Source organism: Hippocampus comes, unplaced genomic scaffold, assembly GCF_001891065.2.
Source record: "Hippocampus comes isolate QL1 unplaced genomic scaffold, H_comes_QL1_v1.1 scaffold5, whole genome shotgun sequence".
NCBI lineage: Eukaryota > Metazoa > Chordata > Actinopteri > Syngnathiformes > Syngnathidae > Hippocampus > Hippocampus comes.
Genome location: NW_017805701.1, coordinates 904,288 through 919,534, shown reverse-complemented (window position 1 = coordinate 919,534; position 15,247 = coordinate 904,288). Strand labels below are relative to the sequence as shown.

General features: G+C 44.4%; 1 protein-coding gene across 6 annotated transcripts; it reads left to right on the top strand.

The window, feature by feature from the left end:
• Positions 1-5,432: 5,432 nt before the first annotated feature.
• Positions 5,433-14,971, top strand: tmem63a (transmembrane protein 63A). 6 transcript variants are annotated; one of them, XM_019882756.1, is made up of 23 exons: positions 5,433-5,574; positions 6,867-7,064; positions 7,149-7,228; positions 7,382-7,460; positions 7,546-7,583; positions 7,682-7,824; positions 8,182-8,233; positions 8,840-8,948; positions 9,040-9,110; positions 9,179-9,259; positions 9,414-9,531; positions 9,830-9,963; positions 10,230-10,367; positions 11,162-11,315; positions 11,389-11,495; positions 11,578-11,664; positions 12,316-12,381; positions 13,099-13,261; positions 13,523-13,628; positions 13,828-13,995; positions 14,090-14,205; positions 14,278-14,328; positions 14,408-14,971. In XM_019882756.1, the coding sequence occupies exons 2-23, from the start codon at positions 6,894-6,896 to the stop codon at positions 14,555-14,557; spliced, it is 2,382 nt and encodes a 793-aa protein (XP_019738315.1). In that variant the 5' UTR covers positions 5,433-5,574; positions 6,867-6,893; the 3' UTR covers positions 14,558-14,971. The 6 variants fall into 6 exon arrangements, with proteins under 6 accessions (XP_019738315.1, XP_019738313.1, XP_019738311.1 ...); XM_019882754.1 differs by having other exon boundaries at positions 5,433-5,659; positions 6,892-7,064; XM_019882752.1 differs by having other exon boundaries at positions 5,433-5,659.
• The last annotated feature ends 276 nt before the right edge of the window (positions 14,972-15,247 follow it).

Sequence of the window (15,247 nt, the reverse complement as noted above, 5' to 3'; positions counted from 1 at the left end):
GCTGCGGACCCACCCCAAAATGGCTGAGGTTGAAGCGCGAGAATCGCAGCCAATATGGCTGAAAATGCAGGGCGGCATGTACACCGCATGTTAAGTCACCATTTAATCAGACGATGCTGGCGACTGGCTCAACGGCTTGGAAGGGTGCGACGCTTACGCTTCACTCACTGGCCAAATCAATAGGTACACCTCAAATTCGACCGAGATTGAGCAACACAAGAGAGCCGAAACACATCTCGGTATTCATTTTCAAAGTCAAGTTTCATCAAAGAAACGAAATCTAGGTAGACTGCGCAAAACTGTACTTTTTTTTTTTTTTTAAATTGAACTATAAAAATATGGCGCGATTAACTCGGAATAAGCGGATGTCTACAAAGAGAGGAATTGGGCGAAAATAAAAGGACACAGTGTGGATACTTGGATTTTCACTGACTTGGTCCATCAATTACGCTGGCAGAGACTCTCCACGCTTTGCTTTCTAGCTCTAACTACATAAGTAATTGTAAACATAGTTCAGTGTGACATGTGTACACTGCATATATTACACTGGTACAAACTGGCTGTGGCTTTCTTGGTTTTGCTTATGCTAAGTACCCAGATTTTTATTTTATTTTTTTGCTCATGTGCATTTTGATCCCTGTTCCATCTACAACAATAAGTTGCAAAGCCTTGCGCAGGAGGCAGTGGTTCAGTTGGGGTTGGCTGCATCGCTCGATTTGCTGTGAGACTCAAGTTTCACCAAAGGACAAAACAAAAAAAAAAAATAAAACAACATATTGCCTCGGCGCTACAATTACTCGGCAAGTGAACAAACTTTCAACAAGTACTGACATTGAACAGCAAAGCCGCAACAACACAATTAGTGTGATATTGGCATTGTTTTAAGTGAGCAATCCCAACTGAGCAAAATTACATTTGCACAGGCAGTTTTTTGGTACATTTCTTCTCCTGGTTCTCATTACAGACTACATGTGTGCCTAATTAAGCGGCTGCCCGTACGAGTCGGGTCTAACTATTCTTTTAATGTCTTTACCAGGTACTGATATTAGCATAAAAACAAACGGGATCGTGAATGGCAGATTAATGGGAATTAGTATGTGCTTACATGGGTGGATGGCAACGATAAAGAGATGGATGGGGGTTTGTGACAGTGAAGGAGCCGTGTCACTGGCTGTGGCTACGCATTGTGGCGGGATTGTTTGTGTGGGGGTGTGTTGCCAGATGAAGGGAAACAGTTGATCTGATGCAAAGTTCACTCACGAGCACAGAGAAAGTGAGGGGGGGGGGGGGGAAGAGAATGCCTGCACTTGCACACACGTTTACAGTGCGACTGGGATAATGACATGGAAATGACATGCTAACGTTATGCTAATCTGGCAACATTATTCTGCCCACCGGGGACGAGGAGGCAGAGGAGCCTGACAAACGGTGCGCGCGCGCGCACACACACACACACACACACACACACACACACACACACACACACACACACACACACACACACACACACACACACACACACACAGCAAAGGAGAGTTGGCTGCTAAGTTTGTCAAAATATTGATGAAGAAAATGTACAAACGGCAGTGATTCAAACTTGTACAAAACTTGTGGGTTAAAAAAAAAATGAGTTCGAGATTATTATTTTTTTAACTGTTGATCACATGACCCGTGATGACAAATGACTAAATTGTGTTGTATTTAGGATTAATGAATATAACGGGGCATTCTAGACATTGATTTAATTAAAAAAAAAAAGAAGGAAAAGACGAAGAAGAAGCTAAAAGCAGCTCAAAAAGAAAAAGGACTGGAAATGATTTACTGCAGAAATGACAGTGAATGCAACAGCGCCCCTCTCTGGATAAACAAGTAACTGCAGCGTTTACTGTACGTGGGAACACCGTTGAAATTTCAGAACAAAAGGAACACGCTCCATTCGTAATACAAACTTGGTTAAGGCAGGGTACAGCAATTTTTAACATCTCATCTGATTTTTTTTTAAAAACAATTTTTAATGTGAAAGACGCATGCGATGAGAAATAAAAATAAGGGTGCCAACACAGCACACCACCTGTGAGAGGCAGCATGGTGCCACAGGGCAACCAGACAGCTGTAAAATACAAAGAAGAAAGAGTCATGGGGCACAAGAAAGAGAAGAAGCCAGGCTAAGGATGTGCTCACCCGGTAACTGAAATACGTACAAAGCGGTTGCAATTACTTGTCCTTTCTGTTGTGGCGAGTGCCTGTGGGACATTTAAACCCAACCCGTTTCTCCTCTATTTGTGTATCACAACAGCGTCAGCTTCGGTATTTAGGATTAATGAATATAACGGGGCATTCTAGACATTGATTTAATTAAAAAAAAAAAGAAGGAAAAGACGAAGAAGAAGCTAAAAGCAGCTCAAAAAGAAAAAGGACTGGAAATGATTTACTGCAGAAATGACAGTGAATACAACAGCGCCTCTCTCTGGATAAACAAGTAACTGCAGCGTTTACTGTACGTGGGAACACCGTTGAAATTTCAGAACAAAAGGAACACGCTCCATTCGTAATACAAACTTGGTTAAGGCAGGGTACAGCAATTTTTAACATCTCATCTGATTTTTTTTTAAAAACAATTTTTAATGTGAAAGACGCATGCGATGAGAAAAAAAAAATAAGGGTGCCAACAGAGCACACCACCTGTGAGAGGCAGCATGGTGCCACAGGGCAACCAGACAGCTGTAAAATACAAAGAAGAAAGAGTCATAGGGCACAAGAAAGAGAAGAAGCCAGGCTAAGTATGCGCTCACCCGGTAACTGAAATACGTACAAAGTGGTTGCAATTACTTGTCCTTTCTGTTGTGGCGAGTGCCTGTGGGACATTTAGAGCCAACCCGTTTCTCCTCTATTTGTGTATCACAACAGCGTCAGCTTCGGGTGAGCTTCCTAGTAGGCGATCACATTTCATTTCAGAATCACAAGAGCCCTTGGGCTCATTCCTGATTCTCGCTTCTGACACCAGAAATTCGATCGAGGAGACGAGTAGCATAACAGGAGAGAAGCGAGACGGGCAGATGGACAATTGAAATGAGACGATCGTTCCCCGACGATGGCGCGCCCAAGAGATGGCAAACGAATAGGACGTAACGTCAGTGACTTGTCTCACGAACTACATACGACTGGCCGAACATTTTTTTTTTCCTGGTGGGCCTAGCATTCATTTAATTGTTCATGGTTCTGATAATATGATGCAGACGACTCTTTGAGGCGCACTCACAGATACACTCTATATAAGAACATTTATAATCATATTGTTACCAACGAAATGTGCATGTAGTGCTTCCCTCAGACTTATTGGTGCAACCGTAGGCTGCGGATAAATAAGTGTACCGGTATTCAAGTTGGCTACACTTAGCGAGTGGCAATCCAAGATGGCCGGCCTTGGCTTTGCTTCTCGCTATGGAGACTAAGTGGCACTATTGTTGCATTCATATATAAATTCAGGACCTTGATGCGCGTTTAATGCAATTAAAACAGTGGGGTGAGAGCAACTTTTGGGTAGAGCGTCAGGCAACATTGCAATTAAGAGACCTGGGATGAGCGTCTTGTCTTGACTCAGCCCGTCTTAGTGTCAACCACACACTAAAGGCTTTGCTAACGAAAATATCAAATAGGTTTTACATTCATGATTGCAATGCGCACAAAGGCTGAAAGGGAGCTAGTGGTGTAATAAAACCCACTCTCCATCTTTCACCAGGAAGATGCTCTTCGTTCCTTCCTGACTGTCACCGTTTTTCCATGCCCCCCCCTCCCACAAGTGGCCGTGATTGACAGGTGTGCTAGATCCATGCAATATCACCAGGCACACGTTCCTATTCCCTCCTGGAGGCTTCATCCGCTGGTCAAATTAACCTTCTGTGCCAAGGGGGTGGGTGAGCAACACTGAGGGGGGAGGGCCTGCATGGGCCAATCAGCAGGTGATTAGGCCAGGGGCGGGCGGGGTGAGGGGTCACTGCAATGGGGCCATCGCAAGCCTGATTGGTTTCAATCAGCTGCTGGTCTGGGAGGACAGCTGGGAGCTGAGCCTCACCACACACTAATCAACGTGTCCCACAGCGAGGCATGAACACTCACACACTCATGTACACACAAACACACAGCCAAAACATGAACATCAGTGTGAGTACACATTGACACGGGACAAGGAAGACACAAATACACAGCAGGCAGAAATGAACAGTCCGGGTGGAAGCCTATAAACTTCACATTATGGGAATCTGGAGGGGGAAACACCGCAGCGCCGCACAATGTTACAGTAAATTGAATGACTAATTGCATTGGCTTCATTAATTTGGCCATCTGATCCGCGCCCGTGACATTGCTTTGCGATGCTTCGTCCCACACAAATCACAGCACATCTCCCAAATGGCTCCAAGGTGGAACCAGCCACATTCTGCCCGCCGCGTCGGATGCCGTGTAATCCTTGCTCAAATTTTGCTCGAGCCTGGGTGCAAATGACTGATAGCAAAGACTCAAGTATTTTATTTTGGCTCCTTGTGGCTTTCTTTGCGCGTGAGTCGATGTTACGGAATGGCAGCGGTCACGTGTGATGGATTGTGTTTTTAAAATACACGCCATCATGTCACGCATCTGTGAAAATAAATGTTTACCGCAAATGTACAAACAGTACTTTCACTGTACTTCACGCATTGCAATTCATCTATGGTCAAAATTTTATTTCACTGTACTATTTATATCAGGAATGGGCAACATAAAATGCTGATGAAAAATTGTGGCTTATATCAGGAATGGGCAACATAAAATGCTGATGAATTGTGGATTCCAATTTTTCCATCAGTGCGACTGCGGAGGCCAAATAGGACAACACACTTCCAAGCCAGATGTAGGCAGACACCGATAGGCAAACACAGCCAGCGTTCTTAACCGGCTGAAGAGCTCATTAGTGAAACGGGTGTCTATAGGTACTTTGTTATGTTCTCTGACTATACACTAGATGACAGTGTTGCTTTAAAAATACTGTTGAGATGAAAAAGGTTTCACGATTAAGAAATTGCAGTGTTTGGCTACACACTGTTATTTTGCCTCCCGACACCAAATAAAACGGTTAGGGACGATTAAAGGGACGGGCGTCCTTGCTTAATCCGTCCTTCATCGTCTTCAGTCCCCAAAAAATGGGCGTGTTCCATCCCAGGCCCGGACTGCCCATCTCTGATATTTATACGATATATTTACATTCAATTTATCTGTAAAATGTGTCTTTAACATAGCACACGCTTATTTTTCTACTAAAAAAAATAAATGCTCATATGATTAAATATTAACTACTATGATTAAATAAAATGAAGACATAGTAAGATAGTATAGTAAGCTTTCCGAAACCACACGACGTTTCTGCTCTGACAGCGGTCGACTATCTGCGCATGCGCGCAACGTAAAGTGGGACGGCTGAACAAGAAAACAAGACTCGCTGACAGTTGACGGCCGCGCGTCTCCAAAGTTTACTTTGCGGCTCAGCGACGGGCGCAGAGATCACAACAGGCAGGGCGGGCTGCGGTTCTTTCGGCCACGTAGGCAAGCCAAACACGCAGTGCTTCTCATTTTCCGAACCGGCTGGTCAAGTTTGTGAATAGCGGACGTTGACGGAGTGGAGGGGGCGGTAAGTTCTCAGCGAGGTAGGAAAAAGTTCTGCGATGATCTCACTCCTGTTCCGCTTTCGAAAGTTTTTTTTTTCTTCCTCAGCTACCGCAAGTTGTACTGTTTTGCAACGTTAATTTGTCATTAGCGATGGGGCAATAAAATCACGAGTGTGTCTCATACGAAAATGGCGGATACGACTGTCGTTTGGATTCCTGAGTATAACTTGAAGTGAGACTGAGGCGCCCAATGCAGAACCCGTGACTCGCGGCGCGAGGGTCAGTTGAGGCGTGGAGCGAAGAGGCACACTGTTGATTTGACGTGTCCGATTCGCGTGGAGCGGCGCAAAACACATCAAGGTGCGTGCCCCCCCCCCATCCCCCTCCCCATTCCCCCCGTGGCCAAAGTTAGGAAGGAAACACTGAAGGAAGCTGTCGCAATCATCTATTGCGGCTACAGGGAGCAAAATTACTCGGTCTCCATCGTCAAGTGTATGCGCAGTTACGCCCGTTCTAATACATAAGTAAACAACTACAGACACAAAATACAAACATAAAATGAAGTGAGGAGAGTAGCCAAAAAAATTGTACTCCGGTAAGAGGACTGTTACTTTAGAATTAGCCTTCCACATAAATAACTGCAAGTATTCACAGAAAAGAAAAAGTACAAGACCTGAGCGGTGAGCAATTGAATCGTTAAATGAATGGTCATGTGACTGCACCCAAGGCAGAACTCCTTCCGACAAACCAAAACACAGAAACAATGATGATGACACAAATAAAAGTCGCAAGAAATCGACCACAATGCAATTCATAGTAGCATCGCACTCAAGTAAAAACGTATGTTGCGTTAAAACTAGCCTGACGAGTACCATTCATCAAAAGTTACTTGAGTAAATGTAACAAAGCAAATATAGCGTGTTACTATGCACCTTGAGACCTAGTTGTTGACTTTTGTTCTGTCAAAACCAAAGTCCCCCAATTTGACCAAATTTGAGCCAAATTAGAGAGGAGGAGGGTGTTTACAGATCAAAAAATAATCATGTTTTTCAATGCGCAGTGGTGATTACCTGACCTGCTATCGGACTGAAAATAAATAGCGGCTGTTATTGTTTTTAATCTTCACATGCTTTATGTTATGACCCGATTTTACACTTGCTGAGGTAATATGCCCGTACAAAAAAAAAAAAAGAAAGTCTGAATTTTCAGATGTATGTCGTTACATTGCAGACAAAAACTGCCGCTTCCCCTGCAGTGATGTCGTCTTGGTGGTGGGAGCAGTGGTCGCTAGTGGGCTCAAACGGCACCACTGGTTCTAGCGGCTCCAAAGACAAGACCTGCTTCAACAGTACCCAGAACACCGTCCTGAACGGAGTCCAGTTTGGGGGGGTGCCTGTTGTGCTGCTTCTCAACTTTAGCGTCTTTTTGGTACGAGCCGCCGTCTGTCCATAATTGAGAAAGTTAACTTAAGTTTGTGTAAAATGGATCTACTGTTATCTTTTGGTCCGATAGGTGTTACTGATCCTGTTTTCGATTATACGGAGGAAGTTCTGGGACTATGGCCGCCTGGCACTGGTTGCGGACAAAGAAGGGTTAGTTTTGGATGAGACACTCGACTTTTGCGTTTGGATTTAGGTGCAATTTTGGCCCGAAGCTGTTTTGATATTTGCGGACAAGAAGCATACATTCGAGATTAAGCTGTTGCAACTTGACTGTTGTTTCAAAGAATCGCCTTGCGTTTTTAGAGTCACCGGGACGGGACGCCATCGCTACAGACACATGTCGTCTTGTGTGTCCAATGGGGATGACCTCGAGTATGAAATGGTTTGTCGAATCAAATTATTGATTGACGATAGGCCAAAGTAATTTGTCACAATTTGAACATTTATTTTGCATTTCGTTCTTAAAGGGCTTCTGTTCTTGGCTGCCTTTCATTCTCAGAATGGAGTGAGTATGATTTGTCAACATCTGCTTTGTCGTCAAGTCCTGAGGCCTTGAAAAAAATAAACAGCTCCGTATTTGTTTTTGTCCCCCCCCCCCCTTAGTGATGAAAAAATAAAAGCCAGATGCGGCAGCGACGCCGTTCACTACCTGTCCTTCCAGCGTCACCTGGTCATCCTGCTGCTGGTCATTACTGTCACCTCCCTCTCAATCATACTGCCTGTCAACCTGACGGGTGACCTGCTGGGTGAGCTTTGGCGCCTCGTAATTTCACTTCGATTCACTTCGCGTATACAGCCTGCTAATCGTGGCTAAAAATGGCTCGACCAGATTCACTTCCTCTAAACTCCACTGTGTTGACAAATTAACCTGTAATGTGAAAGTGGGAAAAAAAAAGTCCCTTTACGGCTGCTTCTCCTTTTTGCCCACTTTGAGAAGACTGATGTCGGTTGACATTATTACGTACAGATTAACGGCTCACGGTTTAATGGCAAATATTGCAACTGAAAGAGGTGGAGCCAAAACTAAAAAAACCAAAAAACAAACTAAACAAAAATCAGTGACTCTCTCAAAGGACACGTTTTCCATCCTAAATGTCTTTCAGGCAACAATCCAGAGAGTTTCGGAAGGACGACGATTGGGAATCTTCAGAAGGGGTATTAAACAGCAACACGGAAGAAGCATAAACTGCAATAAAACCTACACTCACGTTAAAAAAAAAAAAAAAAACTCATGGGCTACAACTAGCTGTTGTTTTCATGACCCTTTTTCACAGAATCATAAACCACTAAAAACTTGTCACCCTCCTATTTTTAATGGTCAACTGAAGGGGGTGGAAAGTCCTTTGGTTTACAATAGTCCCAACATCAGGTTATAAACTGTCAACTAGTTTGCACAGTGACATAACAATACGTCCCTTTGGGACATGAACCCCCTGGAGTTAGACAACCGTGGTGTTTCACAAGGCTCTATTCCGGGTCCACAGATTTTTGTAGTATAAATGTTTCAATGACCTGCCATGTGTGTTTCACACACATATTCACTGTAACTATGACGTCACTACTGCGTTAGCGTAGGTTAGCGATAGACAACAGCGCAGTCCGATTCATGTACTATACACATTCGGGTTGCGTTATGGCCGAAAGTATGGACGCATCAAAAACATGAACACACGTAACGGTGCCTTTCACGCTGACTGAACTGCACAGAACATGACTGAGTGGTGTCTTGGCTATGGTTTAAAAGTTTGTTTTTCTCTCCAGAAACGACTTGTTGTGGCTTCACACGGTGTTTGCCGTCCTCTATCTTGCCCTCACTGTTGTTTTGCTGCGGCATCACACATCGCAAATGAAAGGCATGGGGCAAGATACGGTGAGTTTCTGCCCAAAATAAAATAAAAATCACAATTTCGTGTTTGATTCGGAGGCACTTGTGCTAAACGGTTCCCCGCTAATGTTTGCAGGCCAGAAACACCTTGTTTGTGACGTCTCTCCCTAAAACAGCGACAGAGGACGACGTCAAGACGCATTTCATGTGAGTGGACGAAACCAAGTTCGCGAGCGAAAGGGAGTGCTTGCTTCCCGCGCTGTTCTTTTGCACAGAGAGGCGTACCCAAGCTGCCGAGTGTGTGCGGTCAACATTGCCTATGATGTGGCCAAGCTCATGCACCTTGATAAGGAAAGGTAAGAATGCGAGGTTTCGACGAACTACATTCAAATGCCTAAAAAAAACAACCACACCCCTCTCACTTGCCTGACAAATTTGCTCTGATGCGTAAACAGAACAATTCGATGCAGGGTGTGACAAATACGCCAAGGTGCTTTTCACCCCCCCCAGGGTCCGAGCCGGAAAAAACCTGCGGTACTACGAGCGTGTCCTGGAGAAGACGGGCCAGCGGGAAACAATATATCCTAGACTGTGCGGCTACCTGTGTTGCTGCGCCAAGTGTGACAAGGTAAGGTTGCAGCAGCGAGACTTCATGCTGTCACGAAACAGCAGCTTTGTCTTTTCTAAAATAGCTTCTTGAGAGTTGTTTTGGAGCCGACTCGCGACAGATAGTTTCAAATCGTTCCTGGAGCAGCAACTGTGTTGTGTGCTCCGGCCCGAAGAAGTATATTCATATTGAAGGAAAATATCTGGTTTTGGAATCCTTGTGTCACCCCAGAAATAAAAGCTGATTTCCAGTGGGATGCAGCTGTAATCCGAGGCGGGAATCACTTGTGCAGTGCTCATTCATATGCGTCTTCCCTCAGGTGGACGCTATACATTACTACAGCACCAAAGAAAAAGACCTGCTGGAGGAGGTGAGGCAGCAGGTGGAAGAGGTGCCACAGCGCCCCCTGGGGCTTGCCTTTGTCACCCTTCAGACGGAGGCCATGGCCAAGTAGTGAGTCATTTATCTTGCCTCTGCCCGACACGCGCATTTGCGCCAGGCGGGAATCCATATTGGAACCCAGTCCAACATGCTGTCACAGAACCAGAAAAATCACTAAACTCTTTTTCTGGCGTGATGGGAACCTGGATGCTTGCCATTGTTGAAAAGTACATCCTTCCTGTCACTCACACCTGACCCCCCCCCCCCCCCCCCCCCCCCCCCCCCCCCCCCCCCCCAACCCCCCAACAACCCACCCCCCCCCCCCCCGCGCTCATTAGCATTCTCAAAGACTTCAACGCGCTCGACTGCAGCGGCGCGGGTTGCTGTCGGCAGCCTCAGCATTCGAGCAAGAGTGCGAGCATCAAAGTGAGGAAGTGGAGGGTCAGCTTCGCACCCCATCCGAAAAATGTTTACTGGTAAGGCTGCTGCGTCGCACTTGACTTGCATAAGAGTCGAGCTTCACAACACCTGATAGAATGTGTGGATTTGACAAAAATGCTCTGAATCAAATTTACATTACCGTATTGGCCCGAATATAAGTTTTGTGCATTGAAATAAGACTGAAAAAGTGGGGGTCATCTTATATTTGGGGTCTAGACATTATACCCATTCACGACGCTAGATGGCGCCAGATATCATTGAAGCGAATGCTGAACTTGACTCCCCAGGCCAAAGTGAACGCCTGTCATGAAGAATAAAAATAGCGGTAGCACGAAGAAGAAAAATAAAAAATAGCGGTAAGAAAGAGAAGAAAATGGAGAAACGTAGCGACAATCTGGAGAAAAGTGGGTCGAAGATCGGCCAGGTTAACCGGCAGCTGAGGAGAAGTTATGTCATTTACATTTCAAAAAACAGAAGCCATTCATTTACGAATGTGATTGCACTTTAGTTTACATATTTAAATGTTCAGATATTAAGATTTGAATGAGGCAAAGTAACATGCTTTTTCACTCAAATATATTGTTAGAATCGTTTGTTTCAGATGTACTGTAATTATTTTCTGTATAAAAATTAATTTGGTGTTAAAAAGTCTTTTTTCCAACTTTAGTCTTGAAAAAGAGGGGGTCGTCTTATAATCAGGGCCGTCTTATATTTGGGCCAATCACTGTTTTTTTTTTCCTCCAAGTATAAAACATTTCCACAAGGGTACTTAGTGATGACGGCATAAAGAAGTGGTCATGTTGCCTTTCAATTTTGTCTCCCCGTCCAGGGACCATTTGTCAGTGCAGGGCTTCTCCTGGTTCGCGCGCTACGCCATGCTCAACTTCCTGCTTTTCTTCCTGCTCACCTTCCTCACCACGCCCACCATCATCATCAACACCATGGACAAATTCAATGTCACCAAGCCCATCCGCTATCTGAACGTACGCTCGAGAGACTCCCACGCCTCCACGGGGGGGGGGCTGCAAGTCTGACCTTTCTCTCGCTTCCCCACAGAGCCCGATCGTCAGCCAGTTCTTCCCCACGTTCTTACTGTGGTGCTTCTCCGCGCTGCTGCCCACCATCGTCTACTACTCCACGCTGGGGGAGGCCCACTGGAGCAGGTGGGCGACGCGTTCATTCAGATTGGCGAGCCAAGCGAGACCGCGCTTTTGGAATTTGAATTGTCCCGGGTGCTCTTTTCAGGTCCAGCGAGCAGCTGAGCATGATGCACAAGCTTTATTTCTTCCTGCTCTTCATGGTGCTCATCCTTCCCTCGCTCGGACTCACCAGGTAATTTCAATGGGCTACGCCGTCAACAAAAGAACGGTTGCGGTTGTCTGCGCTGTGAATTTCTTTGGGAAGACGACAAACTATTGATGATGAACTTTCCTAAAAAAGGTCATATGTATAGATGGATAGATATAGACATACACACGGTTGATACCAAACTATGATTTTTAGCATACTGTTACACTGCTCAAGGAAACTGGCTTCAACGGATGAATTTTGAAGACATTCTGATGTGGCAATGGGTGCTACCGAGACAGTAGAAATGCCTCCAAAAGGCTTTTTTTGGGGGGCACACATACACCAAAGGATAATAACAGACATTTGTATACGGCCTGACACAAAAGCAATACGATACAATACTTCCTGATAGTGCTTTCACAACAGCTGTAACAAAGCACTGAACAAAACTGTTAAAAATAATCAACACAACACATAACATCAAACACGGACAGTCGTGCAATCCTTAAGCAACTCAAAATGGAGCAACATGTTTGGAAATGCAAGAGCAAAGAGTTTGTCAAGGACGATTTATTGATTCATTTACTATAAAATTCATTTTGTGCAGATGTACCGAATATGTTTTTTTTTTTTAAACACGCACACACAAAATAAGCTAACAAGTGTTTTTTTTGTTTTTTTTATCTCTCGCAGTCTCGCCTTGTTTTTCCGCTGGCTTTTTGACAAAGAATTTCTCACGGATGGGAAGTTGAGGTTTGAGTAAGTTCCTTTCACTGTTCCGCATATCTCCTTGTCACTAATATAGATTAGGGGTGCCCAACCTTTTTTTTTTTTTTTTGACCAACGATCTTACTTTTCAAGCCAACCAACCTTCCGCCATCGACCGTTACCGTGCGTGCACGCATACACACACAATGCACGCGCAGAACAACTTCCGGTGATGGCGCTCACGTGCCACCGTAGGTTAAAGGTGCCCTGCTTTTGTTTGTTTGTTTGTTTATTTATTTATCTATTTTATATTATATTTATTTTTATATTTATATTATCATTTATCTATTTATTATTTTTATTTATTTATTTATTGTTTAATTTATTTTTGTATTATTTTATTACATTTTTCGGGGGTGAAGGTGAAGCTGATAAGATGCTTTGCGTGCGGTGTACAATGACACAAAAATATTTTACATTAAAACTCATTCAGTACCAGCCAATTCTGGACCAAGTCTCCCAAAGACGTTCAAAAACGTCTTTGGGAGTGAATGAGTTCATAACACACACAGACAGACACATTTTTTTCCCCCGAGAATCCCTGCGACCGACTTGGGACGAGTCTACGAGCTATCGGTCGATCGCAATCGATTAGTTGGGCACCCCTGCAATCGATAAACGATCTGCACATCATCACCACATTCCACTCTATAAAAGAGCCGTCCGTAACTGACATCTTACTTTTTTGTTTGACCATCTGAATACTAGATGTGTGTTCTTACCTGACCAAGGATCCTTTTTCGTCAACTACGTCATTGCGGCGGGCCTGGTGGGCTCGGCCATGGATCTCATGCGGTTGCCCGGTCTCCTCCTTTACACCATCTGCCTAGCGTTCGCCCGCTCGGCCGCAGAAAGGAAATACGTCAAACAGGTTTGCGACGGGCCATATGGCGACCAGTATAAATGCTGACAGTTACCGGAATGAGAGCTGATTTATAATCGAAATCTATTCAAATGTCGGACCAGATACTGACTCATGTTAACGAGGATACCATTTTATTTATTCATTTTATGGCTATACACAATTTTAATAGCATGTTTCGAAGGCCAGACAACAGATATTTAAGACAATGCCGTCGCAAGTTTTATTTTTCTCCGTTTCCTGATACATTATTTTGATTTCAATTGCCAGAACCAAGCCTACGAGTTTGAGTATGGCGCCATGTACGGCTGGATCCTGTGCGTGTTTACTGTCATCATGGCATACAGCGTCATTTGTCCCATTATTGTGCCTTTTGGTGAGTACGACAGCACACTTTTGCACAGATAAAGCATTCTGTATATTTAAGGTCCGAATCTCAGGGAGGAGTTTTGGAATTGAAAAGTTTGACATTAACTCGGTGTGCCTTCCCATGCCGCTTGATCACATGTTCTTACATCATGCGCGGTTCTTAACCTCAAAATGTCCGTTTCCGATGACTCGGTGTGTCCCATCAGGCCTCCTATACATGACCCTGAAGCACTTGGTCGACAAGCACAACTTGTACTTCGCCTATTTGCCGACGCGTCTCGACCGCCAAGTCCACCTGAAGGCTGTCAATCAAGCTCTGGCCGCGCCCATCATCTGCCTCATATGGCTTTATTTCTTTTCTGTTCTCAGAACGGGTTAGTGACGTGCAGCGGTCGCAACACCGGGCATCTTTCGAACTATTGTTTTTAAGCAAGCGGGAAAATATTAGGAACCTCTCTGACATTCCAGGTTTCTGGGCACCCACTTCTCTGTTCACCCTGGTGGTGCTCGTCGTCACCATCCTCATCTGCCTCAGCTACACCTGCTTTGGCCATTTCCAGTACCTCAGTCCGCACAATTACGTGGTGAGCCGCATGTCGTGTTTTGCAGACTTACACATTTCTTCTTCGTCCGTTGACATCGCTTCTGTCCAACAGGTGAGGGAGCAAGATGAGGACACGCCTGAACAAGAGGAGGAAAACACCATGGTAAATGACATAAGAAAACCACAATAAGGCTTTGCTAATTCATATTTTTTTTTAACATTTTTGTGTATTATTTTTCCAGGTTTACGTACCCAGAGTGCTGAATCCCAAATCATCCGCGGGATCTCCAAAGGCGGCCGAGGAGCGGCCGTCGTACGGTTCCACAGAGGGCAGCCCAACACACAGCCCCAGTCCTGAAAACGACAACGTGGCAAAAAAACACTTAGTTTAACCTTTCGCTTGGCAACCCGCTCCCTTGTGAACTAACCCAGCCATCAAAGGTCACAGAAGTGTGACGCCACTGTGTCAAAGATCAACGCAGGGGAAAGGATGCCATTTGTTTGACATTAGAGAGCCATGTTTACAAGAAAGCACACTTCTGGCCCTCTGTGATTCGTCGCCAAAAATACCTTGCACAGCTTTGTTTGAGGGGGAAAAAAAAGGTACAGTGGAATGAATGTCTTGACAAATGATGAAACTAATGTCGCATGAACAAAATTAGCATAACTGATGCCAAAGATGTGTGTGTTTTATGATTCAGATGGACCCCTTCCAAGGAAAGCACTTAATGTTAATAATGCACTTTCTACGTCACAGACTTGGTATTTATGAACATACACACTGGGGTTAATCGTCACACAGTCAACTGGAGAATTGTTCGCTTTGTTCTTCAAATTAAGATTTCTTTTTCACGGTTTAAAACAAATTAAAAAAATGTTACAACACTTTCAAACCCTCCAAAGAAATCCTGTTTTTCCCCCAATTTTTTTTTTAATCCATCTCAAAACACATGCATCAAAGCGTTCGCACAATTTAAAACGCATTTTGTCACTCATACTGTCACATATTTAACAAAACTTAAATATTTTTATTTTTATATTTTTTTATTTCCCCTCAACAGCTTTTTGTAAATATTTTTTCC

Coding starts and splice junctions, on each gene's coding strand:
- tmem63a (XM_019882756.1), top strand. CDS start 6,894: ATGTCGTCTTGGTGGTGGGAGCAGTGGTCGCTAGTGGGCTCAAACGGC. Junction 7,065..7,148: donor TCAACTTTAGCGTCTTTTTG/GTACGAGCCGCC, acceptor TTGGTCCGATAG/GTGTTACTGATCCTGTTTTC. Junction 7,584..7,681: donor CCTTTCATTCTCAGAATGGA/GTGAGTATGATT, acceptor CCCCCCCCTTAG/TGATGAAAAAATAAAAGCCA.